Source organism: Pan troglodytes, chromosome 13 (assembly GCF_028858775.2).
Source record: "Pan troglodytes isolate AG18354 chromosome 13, NHGRI_mPanTro3-v2.0_pri, whole genome shotgun sequence".
In the NCBI taxonomy this organism is placed as follows: domain Eukaryota; kingdom Metazoa; phylum Chordata; class Mammalia; order Primates; family Hominidae; genus Pan; species Pan troglodytes.
Window position 1 is genome coordinate 63,885,398 of NC_072411.2, and position 22,388 is coordinate 63,907,785.

At 34.1% G+C, this 22,388-nt stretch overlaps 1 protein-coding gene across 19 annotated transcripts in view; it reads left to right on the forward strand.

The window, feature by feature from the left end:
- The window catches only part of SLC4A10 (solute carrier family 4 member 10), a 363,956-nt gene that overhangs the window by 217,018 nt on the left and 124,550 nt on the right, over window positions 1-22,388 (forward strand). For all 19 annotated transcript variants that reach the window (XM_063790514.1, XM_054679076.1, XM_063790518.1 and 16 more), the window contains 2 exons: window positions 2,375-2,513; window positions 17,560-17,720. In XM_063790514.1, coding sequence (XP_063646584.1) covers window positions 2,375-2,513; window positions 17,560-17,720 — 300 coding nt within the window. The remainder of the gene's footprint in view (window positions 1-2,374; window positions 2,514-17,559; window positions 17,721-22,388) is intronic.

Here is a 22,388-nt window from a genome sequence, read left to right on the forward strand (position 1 = left end):
AAAACCTGATGGAAGTAAATATTTTGAAATGAAAGAAGACCTAAATAAATGAAGATACACATAGTTTCCATGGGTTGGAAAAATCATTACACTTAAGATACTATTCTCCCTAAATTGATCCATAGATTTAGTGCAATATCAATCAAATTCCAAGCAGGAATTTTGTAGATACAGAAAAACTTGTTCTAAAATGTATATCAAAAGGCAAAAAGATTAGAATAGCCAAACAGTTTTGAAAAAGAAGAGCAAAGTTGGGAGACTCATAACATCTGACTTTAAGAATTACTCTAAAGCTATAGTAATCAAAAAAGTGTGGTATTGTCAAAGGAATAGACAAAGCAATGAACTAAATGTTTGTGTTCCCCCAAAACTCATAGGTTGATATTCTCACCCCAATATGATGGTATTAGGAGATCGGGCCTTTGGGATGAAATTAGGTCATGAGGGTGAAGCCCTTATGATTGGGATTAGTGCCCTTATAAAATGAACCTGCTCTCTCAGCCTTTTCTACCATGTGATATTACAAGGAGAAAACAGCAGTTTGCAACCCAGAATAAGTCCTTCACTAGAACCTAACCATGCTGGCACCCTGATTTCAGACATCCAGGCTTCAGAACTGCAAGAAATAAATTTCTGTTGTTTATAAGCCACTCAATCTATGGTACTTTGTTATAGTATCCTGGACTGACTGAAATATAGGCCTAGATCAATGGAACATTTTAGAAAGTCCAGAAAAACAGTCCAAACAAATATAACTAATTGATTTTTGAAAACGGCACAAACCATGAAGAATATACTTTTTCTGTGTCTTTTATTTGGGTCTTTTCCATAAATGGTATGATATTGGAACAATTTAACATCCATATGCAAAAAATAAAAAAACCCTTGAATTAAACCTCATATCTTATACCAAAATTAACTCACAATGGACCATAGTTTCAAGATGTAAGATATAATATACGAAACTTTAGAAGAAAACATAAAAGAAAATCTTTATGACCTTTAGGCAGAGAGTTTTCAAATTTGATACCAAAGCATAATTTATAACACACACACACAAATCAGAATTTATCAAAATTTAAAACTTTTCCTCAGTGAAAGACACTGCTAAAAGAATATAAAGTCAAACTATAAATGGGGAGAAAAGACAAATGTTGCAAATCATATGTTCAAAAAATGTCGTGTATCCAGAATGTATAAAGAAGTCTCAAAACTCGACAGTAAGGAACAGACAACCCAATAAAAATAAGCAAAATGTTTTCATAAACACTTTGCCAGAGAATAAATATGGATGTCAAATAAACTCAGGAAAAATTGTCAACAATAACCATTATAGAAATGTAAAGTAACACCACAATGAAATACCACTACATAGAATGGCTACAAAACAACTGATAATACCAAGTGCTGGTGAAGATTCAGAACAACTGCAACGCTCTTGCATTGCTCCTGGGAATGCAAAATGGTACAGCCATTCTGGAAAGCAGTTTGGCAGTGTCTTAGAAAGCTGAATGTAAACTTATCATATGACTAGCAACCCTACTTCTAGGTATTTACCCTAGAGAAATAAAATTTATGTTTACACCAAAGCCTACACAAGAATACTTATAGCAGTTGTATTTATAATTGGACCAAGCACTGGAAACCCAAATGTCCTCCAGCAGGTGAATGCATAAGCCAAGAGTGGTACATTCCTGCAATTGACTGTTAATCAGCTATGAAAAAGAATGAACTACTAATACACACAATGACAGATAAATCTCAAAATCTCAAAGGCATTTGCTAAGTGAATAAAGCCAGTCTCAAAAGGTTATATGCTGTGTTTCCACTTACATGACATTTTGCAAAGGCAAAGCTAGCAGCAGAGACCAGATCAGTGGTTGCTGGGGGCTACAAAAGGGAGGTAGGAATGACTACAAAGGAGGATCACAAGGCAGTTTTTTTGGTGAATAACATTCTGCATAGTTTTAGTATAAATGAATTTTATCATAATCTACTCTTCTGAATATTACCCATAAAATATACCATATATGATGAGAGAAAATGAGTATATGTGTCTGAGAAATAGAAATAGTTTCCATGAGTGTTAAAAATAATCCAAAATAAGAATCATATTTTATTATTTATTATATGTATACATTAATATATACATTTTACATATTTATTTTCTCAAATTATACTGGACTTCATGTAATGATGAATTTGGTTTTAGTTCCTGAGTTTGATTTGGATGAGTGTTGCAGTGGGGAGCACGGGAGGTGTGAGCTTGGGGTGGTGCGAGCTTGGGGTGGTGCTGAAGGCAGTGACTGGGACATTTTAAGCTCAGGGTTGTGGTAATACATGTTCATGGTAATACATGTCTCTGATTTTTTAGACACCCCATCACAGAGGGTACAGTTTATTCTTGGAACCGAGGATGATGACGAGGAACACATTCCTCATGACCTTTTCACAGAACTGGATGAGATTTGTTGGCGTGAAGGTGAGGATGCTGAGTGGCGAGAAACAGCCAGGTGAGGATTTTTGTTAAAGGGTGAAGGTATACTAAAGAATTTTCATGTTACTAGAAAAAGAGATTTCTAATGCAATAATTTTGCAAACATCTCTGATTGCTGCTGATTTTAGAAGTTGCTCATCTAGCCTGAGCATATCCTATAACGGGATATGGGTCAGAAAGAAATCTGAAGGCAGTAATTACAGTAAACGGTGATGCAGAGCCAGCAACAGCTGCAGTCTTAAAGATAAACAGTAACATAATTTGTGTGTCATCAACAAAACAAAAGAAATCTAAAAGTAGTTTATTTCTATTTTTTCAGCTGCTGGCTTGCACCTAAATTTATGATAGTATATGATAACTTGAAAGTGGGCTTTTTTTAAAAGAAAGGGCAAATATTATGATAAGATGCTTTATGTACAGTCCTGGATTTCATGTGCTCTTTCATGAGGATAAAAATAATTTGTAATATGTTTCTAGGATATGCATACATTTAAGCATAGTGGTTTTTAAAAATATCTTTTAAAATCACTTTTTCTATCATTTGTAATTAAGATTTTTACATTGCTATATAATTGATAGAGTTCTGTAAAGTTGGAATTAAATTTTGTGTTTACTTTTCATTTATCCTTTCTGATTTGCTCAGTTAACAAACATTTATAGAGTGTCCATTATGTGCCAGGTGCAATGGATATGGCACAACAATAAAAATCTTAGATCTTGCCTTTAGGGATCTTGCAGTCTAATTTAGACAAGAAAACAAAGTTGTGAATGCTGTATAATGAAAGCTGTGATACAGGTGTGCACAAGAAACTGTGGGCACACCCAGGGTTGTCATTTACCCACTTTTTCACAAATTTTAATGTGACTACCAATCACCTGGAATGTTGTTTAAAATGTAGACTTAGTAGGCCTCAGGCATAGTCAGACCATGAGGATGTCGTGTAAAGTGTTTTGGGTTTGAGAATCAAACTTTGAGTAGCAGTTATCTAAACCACGAGGTGAAAGAGAGGATCAGGGTAGCTTCCCTGGAGGAGGCGATTCTTGAGCTAGCTCTTGTGAGTTGGGTTGGAGTTAGCTAGGCGGAAAAGCAGAGGGGACAGTATTCTAGGCAGTGATAGCAGGACGTACTTAAATATATCATTGACACAGGTTTAGTGTTTATTTATTTATTTATTTATTTGTCTGAGACAGAGTCTCACTCTGTCCCCCAGGGTGGAGTGCAGTGACGAGATCTTGGCTCATTGCAACCTCTGCCTCCCTGGTTCAAGCCATTCTCCTGCTCCAGCCTCCCTAGTAGCTGGGACCACAGTCATCTGCCACCGCGCCCAGCTAATTTTTGTATTTTATTAGAGACAGGGTTTCACCATGTTGGCCAGGCTGGTCTCGAACTCCTGACCTCAAGTCCTCTACCTGCCTCAGCCTCCCAAAGTGCTGGGATTGCAGGTGTGAACCACCATGCCCCTGCTGACACAGGTTTTATTGTTTTGTTAGGCTATCTCTTCCACTGTAGGACAGCATTATTATTAGAAAGACTTTATCTTAAGCATATTTATTAGTGGTCCTCAGATTGCAATTGCTGTCTGAAAGCCACAGTAATTCCATTGGATCATGTTAAACTTGTAGCTGCATTTATTCATTGACTTTACTCAGTGTAGAAATAAATGCTCAATTATGAAAATGAATGTTGTGAATAACACTGGCCCAGTTAATTCTTGTTTGATATATTTTCAGTGGCCTTTACAGCTCTCCTTTATTTAAAAAACACTAAAAACGAGACAACCAAAATGGTTACCAACTAGTTTATCCTTATTAACATTTTAAAGTAAATAAAACTAATAACTGCCAGTGTTTAAAATTCACAAGGTATAGGATGGCAGAAAAGTAAAAATACTTCTCTATGCTTATTCACAGTATCTCTTTTCAAAAGTAATCACTGTTAATCTTTTTTGTGCATCTTTCCCCCAAAATTTAATAGCTAAATCTGCATGTAAATATATGCCCTTTTAAATTTACACAATAGGGATTATATAATATACAGTGTTCATATCTTATCTTTTCCACTTAATATATTTGGAACATTTTCCATATCAGCAATTCAAATTTATATCATCTATTTGATGATTGCATTGCATTCAATTATATGGATGAACTTTCATTTATTTATTTATCAGTTAGTCTAGATAGACATTTAGGTTATTTTTTTTTTCCATAAAAACCACTGCAGTGATTGCTCACATAAATATTTTGTCATTATTTTGTAGGTATTTCTGTAAAGTGAATTTCTGACAATGGCAACATATGTAGCAAAGAGAGCAGACATTTTTTCCTTTGATAAATACTGTAAACTTACCTTCATAAAATGTTTTTCTAATTTACACTTCTATCAACAGTGTATGAGAGTGCTTATTTCCTCCACATCCTTTCACAGTAAATTATCAAACTGCTTAAAATGTCTTTTCCAGTTTTATAAATAAAACATAAATCTCATTGTTTTAATTTGATTATTCAAATTATTAGTGAGGTACAACATCTTTTCATATGTTTTTATTTTTTTATGGGAATGAACTATTCATTTCCTTTATTTGTTTTATATAAATCGTTCATTATTTTCTTTATTTGCCTTTTGGAACACTTTAAATCGGTGGCATGTTATTCAGTATGAACTAACCTTTTTAATAAAATAATTTACATAAGTTTCCTCATGATGTTTTGTATTGTAATACTTTAAATATAGACTTAAATTTAAAATAGTTTTTATTTAACCTGGTACATATTAAGATTAAGAGACTTCTACCTACTTTTTGTCCCAACTGCATCAAAAGCTACGTAGTAGTTTTAAAAATGTGTAATATATGTGCTTATCTTCTTTATTTGGTGACAGAAAGGGAATATAAGATCATTTTTTCCACAGATTAGTGATATAACTTGCTCTTTTATGATTTTGATAAGGAAGTTAAAGTTCCTCCCTCCCTGTTTAAGACCAGAAGCATCTGTCTGCCACAAGTTACAAGGAACAGATGTTCCTATGTGACTTGAAGGAAGGAGATCTGGTGATTGTGATGACTAGACAGCTCTGGTTAGTTAGAGTCTCTTTAACCTATTGCTAAGAAGTATTTTGTTGAAGCATTTCTTTTAGAGTTCCTTCTTTACCCTCATACTACATAATAGAGCTGAAAAGTAAAATTGGAATATATATTTGGGCAAGAGTAACTCACTTATTCTTATAGTGGTTGGTGATTTTTCATCTTACAGATCAAATAGTGACCCATTCATTTTAACCAATAATTTCTTGTAACTTGCCCACTCTCATAAAGCTAGGAGATTGCAGAAGCGATACTAGAATATAGCACTCTCACTTTGTTACAGTTGAGCAGGTAGGTTTTTGTTATGCTCTAATGGATTAACTCAATAACATGTTTGTCCTAAACCATCAAAATATATTGCTGTTGATTTATAAAGAATAAAAAAGATAGTCCATTTAATTATACACATTCTCTAATATTATTAGATGGACCTATGTTTGTAGCCAAGCTTCTAGAATCTAATGCATGCTATAGCTGTATGAGCTTCAGGGAGACATCTGATGAGCAATGGAAATAATAACAGATATTGAAGGGGAGGGTAGATGAATTTTAACTGAGACACAATGATTCAGGGAAGGGCAGAACGTATTTATTGAGGATTTCGAAAAGTAACAGGTTTTAAAGTGGCAGAAGTAATTTTGTTCTGATTGCCCTAATTCATCTAAAAACGCTAATTTTTGTTAATTCATGACTCCATCTGATTTTTCACATGCAATTTAATTCTAGAAAATCATTAGCATCACCATTTAAAGCACTTCTTTCTTTTGATTAGTATTCCAGATGGGATTAATAATTTTCTACCCTCACAGCAGAAACAAAAAGGATATTTTATCAGCTCATTCCACCTGTCATGTATCACATCTTGCATAATTTATGCCCACTGTCATTGCCAAGTAAAACTTAAGCAAAGTTTTAGATTTTGAAGCTAAATTTTTGAATCATAATTATTTAATAAATGTTTGTAAAAACCAGCTGTTCACTTTTAAATCCCTAAAAGAAGCCATATGAAGAGACTAATGAAATCAACACAATTACAATGTCCTGCTTATAAATAACATGTAATGTTATTAATAGAAAAGTGAGCAAAGCTACCACAGCTGTGCAGTTGTGGCGACAACATGTTTGACTCACTGTAGTTACCCTTTATAAAAGCTTCCCACAAATGAACTCAGAAGAGGCAAAGCAGGGGGTAGCAGTTAGGCTTCTGATACATACATGGCAGAATAGAAAAGGATTATTACATCAAAACAATTTTTTTGATGCTGTGAAGGCATTTGATATTCAAAATTAGTAACGGTTTAAGTCATCTGGATTTTTTACGGGAAAATAATGTGGATTAAGAACAGGTGTGAAAATAATATGGATTAAGAACAGTTAATGTCTGTAAACACTAGGTTTGGATGTATTTCATTTCCCCTTAAGATGACTATAGGTATTCTTTGATTACATGTTATTCTCTAGCTCCACCCCAGCCATGTCCCCCAACTATCCTAAAAGAGGATGTTTTTTTCTTGAGACATCCATTATTTCCCCGAAGGCTATAATTTTGGTTGATATAATAACTCCTTTTGGATGATAGACTTACTCTTTTTTTGTTTGGGTAGAATGAGAGGATTAAAAATCTTAGAAAAGTTAAACTGAGTTAGTGAGAATAGAACACCCAGAAAGAGTTAAGTTCTCTAGAAAAAACCTTCTCTAGAAGCACCTAATTGGCAGAATAATTTTATTCTGTATATTTTAATATGAGTATTGTAGAGGAGATTATAATAAACTTAATCCTCAAAGAATTCATGAAACACCTATTTAATGTTGCTTAGTGGAAAGAGACTCCAATGTGCTAATCTTGGATGAAAACAGATCCAGACATACTGAAGGAAATGAAAATAATCTTCTCAGGGTTTAAATCCACCCCTCTCTCCCCACAGAAAAGGTCGTGCAATTGGCCAACAGTTTTATTTATTTATTTTTTAGCATTATCCCTCACATCTCATTCATGCTTTGAAACTCTTGTTTGCTTTGGTTTGCTATTCAAACAAATGTCAGCAGAGTTTATTTGAAAACTGGAACAAATTGCAGCACTTTAGGTCATTAACTGCAATCAGACATTTTGCAACTGACGGTATATTCAGTGATTACAAATCTTGAAACAGTGTCTGGTGTGTTCCCAGATCGTTCATGTCTATCTTTGAAGGATGAAATGGGATTTAAAAGAACAGAAAAGAGAGATATAGTTATGTATTTATGTGTATGTATTATTTTTAATAGTCTCTTTAACAATATTCATTTAAATATCTCATGTAAAGAATTGGCATCATTCTGGAGCTGGCATAGAGCACTGAATCTTGAAATGTTTAGTATCTTTAGTAACTTGATATTTGTAACATGTGGGCACCTTTTTATGGAAAGTACCTTCTGCCTCCTCCTATAATACTCATAAAACCTGTGGGTACATCAAACCATCCATGCATATAACTTATATTTGGTCATCTTAACTAACAAACTGTTTGGAACTCCCTGAAGTTCCAAACTCTCTGAAAAGAGCTCCATTCTTTTCTCAGAGAATTAAGCCCTCAACTTGAAGAAAATTATTCTAAAGGAAGGAAGAATAATTGGATTTTTTAAAATGTCATTTCAGACACATAAATCACTGGAACGGAATAGAGAACTAAGAAATAGACCAGCACAAGTAAAGCTTACTGATTTTTGACAAAAGACAAAAACTATTAAATGAAGGAAAAATAATCTTTTTGAAAAATAATGTTGGAGCAATTAGACACTTACAGGCAAAAAATTAGCCTTGATATAAACCTCACCAAGTACATAAAAATTAATTCAAAATAGTTTATAGATTTAAATTTGAAACATAAAGTCGTGAAATTTTTAGAAGAAAATATAAGATAAAATCTTCAGGACCTAGGGCTAGGTGGCAAGTTTTTAGACATAACACCAAAAGCGCAATTTGTAAAAGGAAATATTTATAGATTGAACTTTACCAAAATTAAAATGTTTGTGCTGTGAAAGATTCTGTTAAGTGGATGAAAAGGCAAGCTACAGACAGAAAGTATTTGTAAACCAGATATTCAACAAAAGTGTTATATGTAGAACATATAAAGAACTCTCAAAGTTCAACAGTATGAAAATAAATCAACTAGAAAAGTGGGCAAAAGGCACAAACAGACATTTCACCAAAGAAGAGATACATATGGCGAATAGCACATGAAAAAATGTTCAATATCATTAGTCATCAGGAAAATGCAAATTAGAACTGCTCTGAGATATTACTGCATACCTAATAGAATAATAAAAATGAAAAAATAGTCATAATAACAAATGTTGGTGAGGATTTGAAAAAACTAGATCTTTCATACATTGCTGGTGTGAATGTAAAATGGTAGAGCCATTTATGGAAAACAGTTTGACAGTTTCTGATAAAACTAAACATGCATTTACTATATGATCCAGCAATTGGACTCTTGGGCATTTATCCCAGAGAAATGAAAACATGTTCACACAAAGACCTCTGCATGAGTGTTCACAGCAAATTTATTTGTAATGGCAAAACCTGCAAACAACCTGAATGTCCCCCATGGGTGGCTGATTAAACAAACTGATACATCCATCTTTATAATGGAATATTACTCTGCAATAAAAAGGAACAAACTACTGATACACACAATAACTTGAATGTATATCAAGGGCATTATGCTTAGTAAAAAAGTGTCAATCTCAAAAGGTTGCAAACTATATGATTCCATTTATATAACACCCTCAAAATAACAAAAGTATGGTGATGAAGAATAGATTAGTGGTTTCCAGAGGACAGAAATAGAGTGAGGATTGAGAATATAAAGGTGCAGCACAAGGGATTTCTTTTGTGGTGATGGAACAGCTTCGTATGTTGATTGTGGTAGAGGTTACATCTATCTATACATGGGATAAAAATGCATAGAATGGAGGCAGGGCATGGTGGCTCATGCCTGTAATCCCAGCACTTTGGGTGGTCAGCTAAGGCAGGAGGATTACTTGAGGCCAGGAGTTCAAGCCCAGCCTGGGTAACATAGTGAGACCCCCATCTCCATAAAAAACAAAACAAAACAAAACAAAAAAAGCCAGACATAGTACCTGGCTATGTAGTCCCAGCTACTTGGAAGGCTGAGGTGGAAGGATCATCTGAACCCAGGAGGTTGTGGCTGCAGTGAGCTGTGATTGCACCACAGCACTCCAGTCTGGATGACAGAGTGAGACTATGTCTCAAAAAAGTTTTTTTTAATGCATAGAACTGCACACACACACACATACACACACACACACACAGCAACACACAGAGCCCACATCTTATCAGTATTCTTTTTTTTTTTCTTTCCAACTTTTATTTTAGGTTCAAGGGGTATATGTGCAGGGTTGTTTCATGGGTAAATTGTGTGTTACAGGTTTGGTGTACAGATAATTTTGTCAGCTGTTAGGTAGTTTTTCAATCCTCCCACTCCTCCACCTTACCTGATAGATATTTTTTGTCACTGAATAGGTAGTTTTCGATCATCCCACTCTCCACCCTCAACTAGGCCTCAGTGTCTGTTGTTCCCTTCTTTGTGGTCCATGTGTATGAATGTTTAGCTCCCACTTGTAAAAACTTGCAGTATTTGGTTTTCTGTTCCTGCATTAGTTCACTTAGGATAATGGCCTCTAGCTCTATTCATGTTGCTGCAAAGGCCATTGTCTCATTTTTTATAGCTGCATATTATTGCATGGTGTATATGTACTACATTTTCTTTATACAGTCCACCACTGGTAGGCACATAGGTTGATTCCATGTCTTTGCTATTGTGAATAGTGCTGCAATGAACATACATGTGCATGTGTCTCTATGGTAGAACGATTTATATTCCATTGGTTATATACTGAGTAATAGGATTGCTGGGATGAATGATAGTTCTGTTTTAAGTTCTTTGAGAAATGTCCAGACTGCTTTCCACAGTGGCTGAACTAATTTACATTCCCACCAGCAATGTATAAGCATTCTCCTTCCTCTGCAACCTCACCAGCTTCTGTTACTTTTGACTTTTTAGTAATAGCCATTCTGACTGGTGTGTGATGGTATCTCATTGTCGTTTTGGTTTACATTTCTGTAATGATTAGTGATACTGAGCATTTTTTCATATGCTTGTTGCTACTTGTATTAGTATGTCTTCTTTTGAGAAGTGTCTGTTAATGTCTTTTGCCCACTTTTTAAATAGGGTTGTTTGTTTTTTGCTTGTTGATTTATTTGAGTTACTTAAAGATTCTGGATATTAAACCTTAGTCAGATGCATAGTTTGCAAACATTTTCTCCTACTCTGTAGGTTGTTTACTCTGTTGATAGTTTCTTTCACTGTGCAAAAGCTCTTTAGGTCAATTAAATTCCACTTGTCAATTTTTGTTTTTGTTGCAATTGCTTTTGGCATCTTCATCATGAAGTCTTTTCTTTGGCTGATGTCCAGAATGGTATTTCCTGGATTTTCTTCTAGAGTTTTTATAGTTTTTGGCCTTACATTTAAGTCTTTAATTCATCTTGAGTTGACTTATGTATATGGTGAAATGTAGGGGTCCCGTTTCAATCTTCTGCATATGGCTAGCCAGTTATCCCAGCAGCATTTATTGAGTAGGGAGTCCTTTCCTCATTGCTTATTTTTATTGGCTTTCTTGAAGATCAGATGGTTCTACATATGTGGCTCTATTTCTGGGTAATTAACCTGTTCCATTGGTCTATGTGTCTGTTTTTATACTGGTACCATGCTGTTTTGGTTACTGTAGCCTTGTAGTATAGTTTGAAGTCAGGTAGTGTGATGCCTCCAGCTTCATTCTTTTTGTTCAGGATCACTTTGGCTATTTGGGATCTCTTTTGGTTCCATACGAATTTTAGAATTTTTTTCTAATTTTGAAAAATGTGCACATTTTTTCTAATTTTGTAAAAATGTTATTGGTAGGTTGATAGGAATAGCACTGAATCTGTAAATTGCTTTGGGCAGTATGCCACTTTAATTTTGATTTTTTTCATATCCATGAGCATGGAATGTTTTTCCATTTGTTTGTGTCATCTCTGATTTATTTCAGCAGTGTCTTGTAATTCTCGTTGCAGAGATCTTTTACGTCCCTGTTTAGTTGTATTCCTAGGTATTTTATGATTTTCATGGCTATTGTGAATGGGATTGCATTCTTGATTTAGCTCTCAGCTTGAATGTTATTGGTGTATATAAACATATACCATTTGCATATTGATTTTTGTATCCTAAAACTTTGATGAAGTTGTTTAGCAGACCTAGGAGCCTCGGGCAGAGATTATGGTTTTCCTAGGTATAGTATCATATCATTTGCGAAGAGAGATGGTTTGACTTCCTCTTTCTCTATCTGGATGGCTTTTGTTTTTTATTCTTTTCTGCTTCTCTGGTTAGGACTTCCAGGACTTATGTTGAATAAGGGTGGTGAGAGTGGGCATCCTTGTCTTGTACCAGTTTTCAAGGAGAATGCTTTCAGCTTTTGCCCATTCAGTATGATGTTGGCTGTAGGTTTGTTGTAGATAACACTTATTATTTTGAGGTGTACACCTTCAATGCCTAGTTTTTTGAGGGTTTCAAACATGAGGGGATATTTAATTTTATCAAAAGCCTTTTCTGCATCTTCTGAGATGATCATGTGGTTTTTGTTTTTAGTTCTGTTTATGTAATAAATAACATTTATTGATTTGCATATGTTGAACCAAACTTGCCTCCCAGGAATAAAGCCTATTTGATCATGGTGGATTAGCTTTTTGATGTGCTGCTGGATTTGGTTTGCTAGTATTTTGTGGAGGATTTTTGCATCTGTGTTCATCAGGGATATTGGTCTGAAGATTTTTTGTTGTGTATCTGCCTGGTTTTAGTATGAGAATGATGCTGGCCTAATAGAATGAATTGGAGAGGAGCCCCTCCTCCTTGTTTTTTGGAATAGTTTCAGTATCCGTTCTTCTTTACACATCTGGTAGAATTTGGCTGTGACTCCATCTGATCCAAGGCTTTTTTCTGGTTGATAGGTTTTTTTTATTACTGATTCAAGTTTGGAACTCATTATTGGTGTGTTCATGGTTTCAATTTCTTTCTGGTTAGGCCAGGTACAGGGCTCACACCTCTAATTCCAGCACTTTGGGAGGTTGAGGTGGGTGGATCACTTGAGCCCAGACATTTGAGACCAGCTTGGCCAAAATGGCGAAACCCTGTCTCTACTAAAACTACAAAAAAATTAGCTAGACACAGTGGTGTGCGCCTGTAGTCCCAGCTACTTGTGATGTGAGGCAGGAGAATCACTTGAGTGCAGGAACAGAGGTTGCAGTGAGTCAAGATTGTGCCACTGCACTCCAGTCTGGGTGACAGAGCAAGACTCTGTCTCAAAAAAATAAAATAAAATAAAATAAAAATAATTTATTTCTGGTTTAATCTTGGGCAGTTGAATATTCCCAGGAATTTATCCATTTCTTCTAGCTTTTCTAGTTTGTGAGCACAGAGGTGTTCTTAGGTCTCTTAGGGTTTTTGTATTTCTGTCGGGTTAGTAGTAATGTCTCCTTTGTTTTCTGATTGTGTTTATCTTTATCTTCTCCCTTTAAAAAAATTAGTATAGCTAATAGTATATCAATGTTATTTATTCTTTCAAAGAGCCAAGTCTTGGTTTTGTTGATCTTTTATGTGATTTTTCTCATCTCCATTTTATTCTGTTCAGCTATATTTTGGTTATTTCTTTTCTTCTGTTATATTTGGGATTGGTTGGCTTTTGTTTTTCAAATTCCTTCAAGTGTAATGTTAGGTTGTTAACTTAAGTTGTAAGTTTTTCTTTTTTATGTCAACATTTAGCAGTATAAACTGTCCTCTCAACACTGCTTTTGCCCTGTCCCAGAGATTCTAGTATGTTGTATCTTTGTTTTCATTAGTTTCAAGGAATTTCTCGGTTTCTACCTTTACTTCATTGTTTACCCAAATCATTCAGGAGTAGGTTGTTTAGTTTCCGTGTAATTGTATGCTTTTGAGAGATCTTCTTGATATTGATTTTTATTTTTACTGCATTGTGTTCTGAGAGTATGTTTGGTATGATTTTGGTTTTTTAAAATTTGTTGAGAATTGCTTTATGGCTAAGTATGTGGTCAATTTTAGAATATGTGCCATCTGCAGATGAAAAGAATGTATATTCTGTTTTTGTTGGGTGGAGTGTTCTGTAGATGTCTGTTAGGTTCATTTGGTCAAGTGTTAAGTTTAGGTCCCAAATATCTCTTGTTAGTATTCTGCCTCAGTGATCTGTCCAATGCCATCAGTAGGGTGTTGAAGTCTTCCACGATTATATTGCCATTATCTAAGTCTCTTCCTAAGTCTCTAAAAACTTGTTTTATGAATCTGGGTGTTCCAGTATTGGGTGCATATATATTTAGGATAGTTAAGTCTTCTTGTTTAATTGAACACTTTATTTTTATGTAATCCTCTTCTTTTTACTTTCTGAATGTTTTTGGTTTAAAGTCATTTTTTTCTGAAATAAAAACAGCAACCCCTTTTTAGCATTCTTAAAATTTAAAATTTTACTTTCAAAGGAGCCAAGATGAAATGATTTAGATGCTTTGTCACTTATTTAGTCATCTTCACTGTTATCCAGAAGTAAATTTTAACTATAAATTTTATTATAAGAAAGGGTTTTATCATTCTATATAGATCAAGAGGCCCAGGAGTATTTTAAAAGTGAATTTGTTATTAATGTTATTACAGCTTACAAACAATATTATTGTGTGGGTAAGTTTATAGAGTTACACTTAAGTAGTTAAGAAACAATATGATTTTTTAGTAATGTACGAAGACTTTTCAGGATTTTGTACTTGAGTATAATTTTTGGAGATTACATTTAATTTAATTTATTTATTTGTTCTTTTGAGGCAGGATCTCACTCTATCAGCAAGGCTAGAGTGCAGTGGCATTATCATGGCTCACTCCAGCCTCAATCTCCCGGGCTCAAGCAATCCTGCCATCTTAGCCTTCTGAGCAGCTGGGGCTACAGGCATTCACCTCTACACCTGGTTAACATTTTTTATTCCTTGTAGAGACATCATCTCACTGTTACCCATCACCTCACTGTTACAACATTTTAGAATCAATTGTATAAACAGGGATGACAGAAAGCACCATAGTTCTAGAAACCTTAATTGAGGACATTTTCCATAGAGAAAAACCTGTATTTCCTTAAATAGCATTACACCCTTTTAAAACTCTAGGTTTCCTTTACCACCAAATAGACTAGAAAGTAAAGTTCCAATTTAACAAAGTTCTTCAGTCAAAATAACACCAGCATACATGCTATTATATAGTCTCCCTTCCTTTTGCTCTTTTTATCTGAAATCCACAGCATATGTCAGTAGATTATAATTTAATTAGAAGATTTAATAAAAGTTGTATCCACTCCCCTGATGCCACTTCCTTATGGAAAGTTTCATTATAGCCCTTCCACAGAATAGTATGTTTGAGTCTTATTCACAAAGGAAAACCATCTATTTTTATCTAGCACAGCAGGCAATAAAGAAAACAAATTGGAATAATATAAAAGAAAAAGTGAGAACAAAGAACATTTTGCAACTTAAGATTGGCTCCAGACATGGATGAAAATTAAATGTTAAATCAGTTGTTGCTGCTATAAGCATTAGCATAAGATCTTTGAACTGAAAAGGACTATAAATTCAATTCAAATTACTGTATTATGGTGGGAAATGGGCACAGACTCTGGAGAAAAACAAAATTAAAAAAAAAAAAACTTAGAGTTGGATCCTGGCTTGACAAGGTCACTGGCTAGGTGATCTTTGGAAAATTATTTAATGTGTTTAATTTGTCTCATCATTTTACCTGTGAGAAAACTGACCGAGAGAAGTTAAAAGACTTTCCTTTTATTACATGGTGGTTTAGCTGTATAGAAAAAATATAAATGTCTTTTTATTCTCAACTAGTCGAAGACACTTTATGTAATACTATTCCATTAAAATGTCTGCCAAGAGGTTGTTCCTTTGTGATATTGAAATCATAATGTGACTATGGCCTTATTCTCATATCTGACAAGAAATAGTAATTTATATTTATTAAAATCATATTTACTTTCACCATTAATTCTGATTAGGGTTTTTATGCTGATATGATTAACTAAAATGGTGATCTATGTCAGTTGGGATAGGCTAAATTATGCTATAAAAAATACCCTGCAATCTCAGTGGCTTAAACCCATTTATTTATGGCTCACAATTCATGTCCATCATGAATCATTGGGGTTTTGCTCATCTGTTCTTTGTATTACATAGTGACTTAGAAACCTCAGCCGATAGATCAGTCTTCATCCTGAACTTTGCTTGTTGCATGTCAAGGAAAGGATGAGCTCCAGACGATATCCTCTTGCCAATTAAATACTCCAGTCTGAAAGTGACACACACATAATTTCTGTTCCCACCTCATTTCCAGATTTAATCACAGACACATGGACTCACCCAATTAAAAGGTAGCCAGGTAGTGATGTTCTACACTTTCCTAGGAAGAGAGGGAGAACCAGTTATGACATGATATGAACATCACATGATCTATGAGGTATTATGGCCCTGTTTAGGACTGAAAAACTTTAGGAATAACTAATATGAAAACTTTCTGTGTAGACAAAAATGTTCTATAAAATGCCCAGCCTTGAAGAGATATACTGTTGGTGATTTGTGGCTTAAATGTAAGTTTTTTCAATATGGCATATCTATTCTTACCTGATTATAAATTTTGGCAGGTATAAGTATTCTTTTCTATTGGCTTCCTTTTCACTTTCTGACATTTTTTTTTTCTTTTTGCTTCCTAAACACTAAAAACAGATCCATAGCTTTCCTGATCTCTCTTACTACTCTGCACATTAATCATTCTGACTGGCTCTTTTGGTTAGTTACTTTTGGCTAATCCACTTGATTCCCTAACTAGTTACTCCCACATATTTGTTGTGTGTTGAAGGTGGATCATTTTATTACACAAAATAGTAATATAATATAATATAGAGGATTTGAATGATATTGCTTGGAGAGAGAAATTGGGGTCAAAAATGACTAAGGAGAAAAGGAATGAGGGAAATGGTGGAGATGGAGGTAGGCAAGAAGATTTAGGCTAAGGTTCATTAGAAATGGTGAAACTAAATTGGTCATCTATTAGGATTAGAGACCAAATTCCTAAACGGATAAGAATTAAGTGGCTTGTGTCAGAGCAATAAAATCACTGGTTTCTCTTTATCTGTTCCATTTATCTTGCTTATAGACAATCTAGGTATTACTATTCATTTCAGTCCAAGAAGACAGTGGTCTCCCATTTGACATCATGACATCAAGGTTCTTCTCTGATTATCCATCCTGGCAGAAACACCCAGGGATGGGGTCTGAGCTCAATTCTCACATATTCAGTCCCTAGGAAGTGACTGCTATCACTAGCTTTCATCCAAGCAAGGCTAACAAGGATTTTTCCTATGCAACAGGCCCCAAATTATGCTAGCCTCCCTCAAGATCTTATAAGAAAATTACCAAGAAACTAAAATATTCAGGTTTAAGACCTCCCACTAAGGAAAAATAAGTATTCTTTCATTTTCTTTTTCAATTACCATTAACTTTCCATGAAGTATACACTCTTTATTAGTGCTACATAAGATTTGCTCTGACCACTGGTTAAACAATTATATTTAAATATTTCTTCAGAGTTAGACAAGTTAACAAAATAACATGAGTTTTCCTTTTTTCAATTATTTTTTAACTGCAAAAAGAATATGAGTTAAATGGAATTAAAATGAAATAAGCCAAATGGCTTAGACTAGCTTTTATATACTTCCAAAACCTATGAACCAAGACACAATATGACTATTTTTCTATTTCAACCTTTTATTTTTGGGATAAAGGATCATTCACCTACAATATAATATAAACTGTGCTGATAATATTTGTTTGTATAGGTGGTTGAAGTTTGAAGAAGATGTGGAAGATGGAGGAGAAAGGTGGAGCAAGCCTTATGTGGCTACTCTTTCATTGCACAGCTTGTTTGAATTGAGAAGTTGTATTCTGAATGGAACTGTGTTGCTGGACATGCATGCCAACACTTTAGAAGAAATTGCAGGTATATCTTTTCCCCCTTAGTGTATTTTATAGGTACAGCTACTTATTTGTTACTCTCTTTTCCTTATAATTCAATATACGTATGAACTTTGGAAAACTAATTCTCATAATCACTGCATAAGGTCTTAAAAGTCATTTTCTTTTACCCTGTTATTTGAGATAAAAGAAGTTGAATCTCAGAGAAATATGCTCTAGTTTGGCAGTGCCAAGTCTAGGACAAGAACCTAGATATCTTGATTCCCATTCACCATTTATTTTCATTATCATATTTAGACTCTCACCATTAGAAAATTAAAGGAAAAAACCTTAGAGCTAGATACTTATTTTCAATATTCAAACATATGAAATAACCAACTGAAAAAATTTCAATATACAGAAAAATGTTGGTTTAGAATGGACACAGAAAGGTACGGCCATTTATTTTAAACTTAATTAAAACCCTTGAATTCCAGAGGAAGCCAAGTGATACAGTTAGGGTTCGTTTTGTAATTCAATACTATAACCTGATGAATGATTAGTATTATAATTCAATGATATCTTATAATACAGACAGGTATATTTAGGAAATGTTATTATTACAGAAATTGAGTCAAAGAACTCCTGTATCTTTTGACCAGAAGGCAAACATATTTTAGTAAAAACAAAATAATACAAAAAGACAGAAATGAATTTTGAAAGAGTATAAATAAAATAATTGATGGAAGTTTTAAAAACACAAACAAAGAAAAGAGGCAGTTTAAAAGTTATTAGTTTGGGAAAAAATAAAATTCATTCCATATGATTTGTATTTGTGAAGTGAAAAAACTTAATATCTTAATTATATTGTAGAGATGAAAAACTATATGTGTGTTTTTAATCATATATATGAGAATAATATATTAGAAAAATAACATATCTACTTTAATCTGCAGAACAGCCCCATGAAGTAGATGTCATTCTCATTTTCCAATCACAAAATAGAAACTCTAAAATTGTCATGGCCTAGATTTCACCCAAGGGCCCCTGACTTTAAGCCTAGTGTTTTTTCTATTACACTACAACTTCTGTCTGAAGAAAAAGAAATGTCTTGAAGTGAATGTCACCCAAATTTTGATGGCACATTTATCACCTTAAAAATTATAGATTTAGTCATTGGTGCTGATAGGCATTGCAGTATGTGTGAAAAGAAAAGTAAGTACTGAAAGATACTTTGGCTTGAAATATTAAACAAAAACTCCAAAAATACTAAAACACACACACACACGCCAGTGCACGTGCACGCACACACACACACACACACACAAACCACACTGCCCCAAACAGGAAAGATAAGCAGTCCTCTTCTGTTTCATGTAACACCTATAAAGAGATTATTCTTTAAGTTACATAGCTAGAGCCTGAAAGACTTTATAAAGTTAAACATAAATGTATAATTTTCAGAAATATCCAGGCTACTGTAGCTGCACTAAATCAAGAGAAAATAGAGAAAATGATTAACTCAGAAATAAGCAAACTCCCTAAGAATGCTGAAATAGTTAGCTATCCAGCTCAATTTCTTAGCTTTACATTATATAGTCTTGCTAATACCCAATAAACATTTTTATATTTTAATTAGGAATGAAACAGCAGGCTTTTCACAGTACTTTCAAGTATGGGAAGCTCTTAAGTTTGTAATTATCTTTTTAATGCTCAAACCTGGTTCTTAGTATTATTATTGTTATCCTTATTTAATAAAGAAAAAAAACTAAGATTTAAAAGGTTAAAGGCCTTGCTCTAAGGCGTTTATTTCTGCCACTTAAATCGATGATGGCGCTACCTTTAAAAATAGATTAATCCAAATACATTTTGAAATGGGAAACAAAACTGTCACATTCTACCACCTGGCAAAATTAGCCTCAGAACATACCCTTTATACTTTTACCAGTCTTCACATTTCTTAAATTATGTAATTTCTAATGCTTTCCTCAGAAAGTTATTCCTATGAAGAAATTTTCTCCCAGTAATTTGACTAAAACACTTCATTTTATCACTTTAGTTCACTTTCATTGTCCAAAATTATGCAAATTTTTCCTAACTCTGTCCCTGTTTCCCAAGCTCAATTCTGTAGAATATGTGAAGGTTAACTGGGTTAAATCTAGCCTTTTCAAGCAAATTACATTCTCTAAGTCTACCCTTACAGTGAAAGTAGTTCAGTTGACGTCTTGATACCCTAAATAGCTTTTTAGTATTCTTTCTGCTCTTCTAATTAGTGTATATCTTTCTGACTTTGAAGTAGCCCAACCTGAATGTCCCATTTTTCAGTGTAGAACAGCCTGTAAAATGACATTTAGAATGTGTCAGTGGTTTAATGCTAACATCACAAAGAAAAATATGATTACAAATATTTGTGTTGATCATTATTACTTTAGATTCCTTTACTGTCATTACTAAGAAGAGATTTCCTCTCATTGAAAACTATAATTTGGCTAAATTTAAAAGTTACTTATTTATCCCCTCAATATAAACTCATTAAAATATTTTCTCTCTATAGTTTGTAATTATTTTCTTATTTTTTACTTCTCCTATTTTCATTTTATAAAAATTGAGGGGCATTACTAAGTTTGTAATAAATAAGCATGCTTTCCGTTTTTAAGACTTCTAACTTTGCAAAGTATTTCCACATAATTATGTTTTATTATCATAACAACGTATAAAGTAGGAAAGAGACTATTTCACCATAAACAGATAAATAGAAAGTTCTTTATCAAAGATGACCTTTGCAGAAATAGAAATAATTTTTTTATTAACCTATAATCATAATTTTTGGGGATGGGATCTCCTATGTTGCCCAGGCTGGTCTTGAACTCCTGGGTTCAATTGATCCACCTGCCTCAGCTTCCCAAAGTGCTAGGATTACAGGCATGAGTCACTGTGCCCAACCATAATTTTTGTTTTATTCTGTTTCATGATCATTTGTGGCCATAGTGATTAACAATCAGCCCTGAAACTTTTTCCTCAGCTCTTATTTACCATGATTTTTCTCTGTTAGCCATAATTCACATACATTAGTCACTAGTTTCAGTTTTACAAATGCTAAGTGTAAGAGCTTACCTTTAAGGGTTCTAATCCCTAGTACTTTGTGAATACACAGGCTTTACAGTATTGATGTTTTTCAGACATTTCCTACTAGATGAATATGACCCAGATATTGTTTTGTAATGATCAAGGATTTTTATATCAATGTTTTGATATGTTTTTAACAGACTCGGATAATTCCTTAAGAGATTTTTGTAGACTTAGTAGCAGAAAATCCCATTTGTATCTGGCAGATCTGTCAAGAATTTCTGATATAATTAAAGTAGGATTTTCTTTTGGCTAAGTTAATTTAAAATATATCTGTTTCCCAATGTTTCAGGAAACTCAATAAATTTAAACTTTATCCTTCAAAATATTACTTAACCTTTTCAAATCCAAAATTCTCCAGATATATCTTCTTACCACAATTTACTCTGATATGGAGATTAATTGTATTGAATATGCTTCTGAATTATATTCATATAAATTACAGGGAATTTTATGGTCTATGTTAATCTCTTTGAAATTAAGCATTATAAAGATTAATGATGGAAATATCCTCTCTGCAGTGTGTGTATACTTCAACCTAATTCTGTCAATGAGAGTTAGGAAGAAATTAAAACCAAACCAAAGTTGGTACCATGGACAGATTATCAATCATAGCTCCCAACTCATTTAAACAACCTTTGTTGTTTAAAATCTTTCATTGAAGGAAGAATCTACAGTTTGCTCCACTGAATGTAATCTGTAGAGTTGGGAGTATAGGAATAACCATATATTTTTTAACCTGCCTATACTGTGACAATCCTTGGTCTGAAAAGTAAGTATTCTATTACAATTTACATCTTTAGTACACACATCCCTGTTAGTGCTGGCAACCAAACCACAGAATTTAGGAACTTCGTATCATATTCCCCCCCACCTCTCCCAATATCTTTTAAAGTTAAGACAATGGGTTTTCAAAGCATTGATATGATGATCTTCAAAAAGGCAGAGATTTATATAGAATCTACAATATGTCATAACCTCTAGGGGCTTTCATTCAAGACACATTATGATAAAATAGTTATCTGATAGGATGAAAAACAATTTTTCATTTTTCTGAGGCCTTTTTCCACAAGTGCTACTAGTTTTTCTTTTCTTTTCTTTTCTTTTTTTTTTTTTTTAGACGAAGTCTCGCTCTGTCGCCAGGCTGGAGTGCAGTGGTGCGATCTCAGCTCACTGCAGCCTCCGCCTCCTGGGTTCAAGCAATTCTCCTGCCTCAATCTCTTGAGTACCTGGGACTACAGGCACACGGCACCATGCCCAGCTAATTTTTTTGTATTTTAGTAGAGACGGGGATTCACCACGTTGGCCAGGGTGGTCTCAAAGTGCTACTAGTTTTTCTAGAGTCTGCTTAGTGTTAGCAGAGTGTGACCTATTTGTCCTTTTTTTCTTTTCTTTTCTTTTTTTTTTTTTTTTTTTTTGAGGCGGAGTCTTGCTTTGTCTCCCAGGCTGGAGAGTGCAGTGGCGCAATCTCGGCTCACTGCAAGCTCCACCTCCCGGGTTCACGCCATTCCCCTGCCTCAACCTCCCGAGTAGCTGGGACTACAGGCGCCCGCCACCACGCCCGGCTGATTTTTTTGTATTTTTAGTA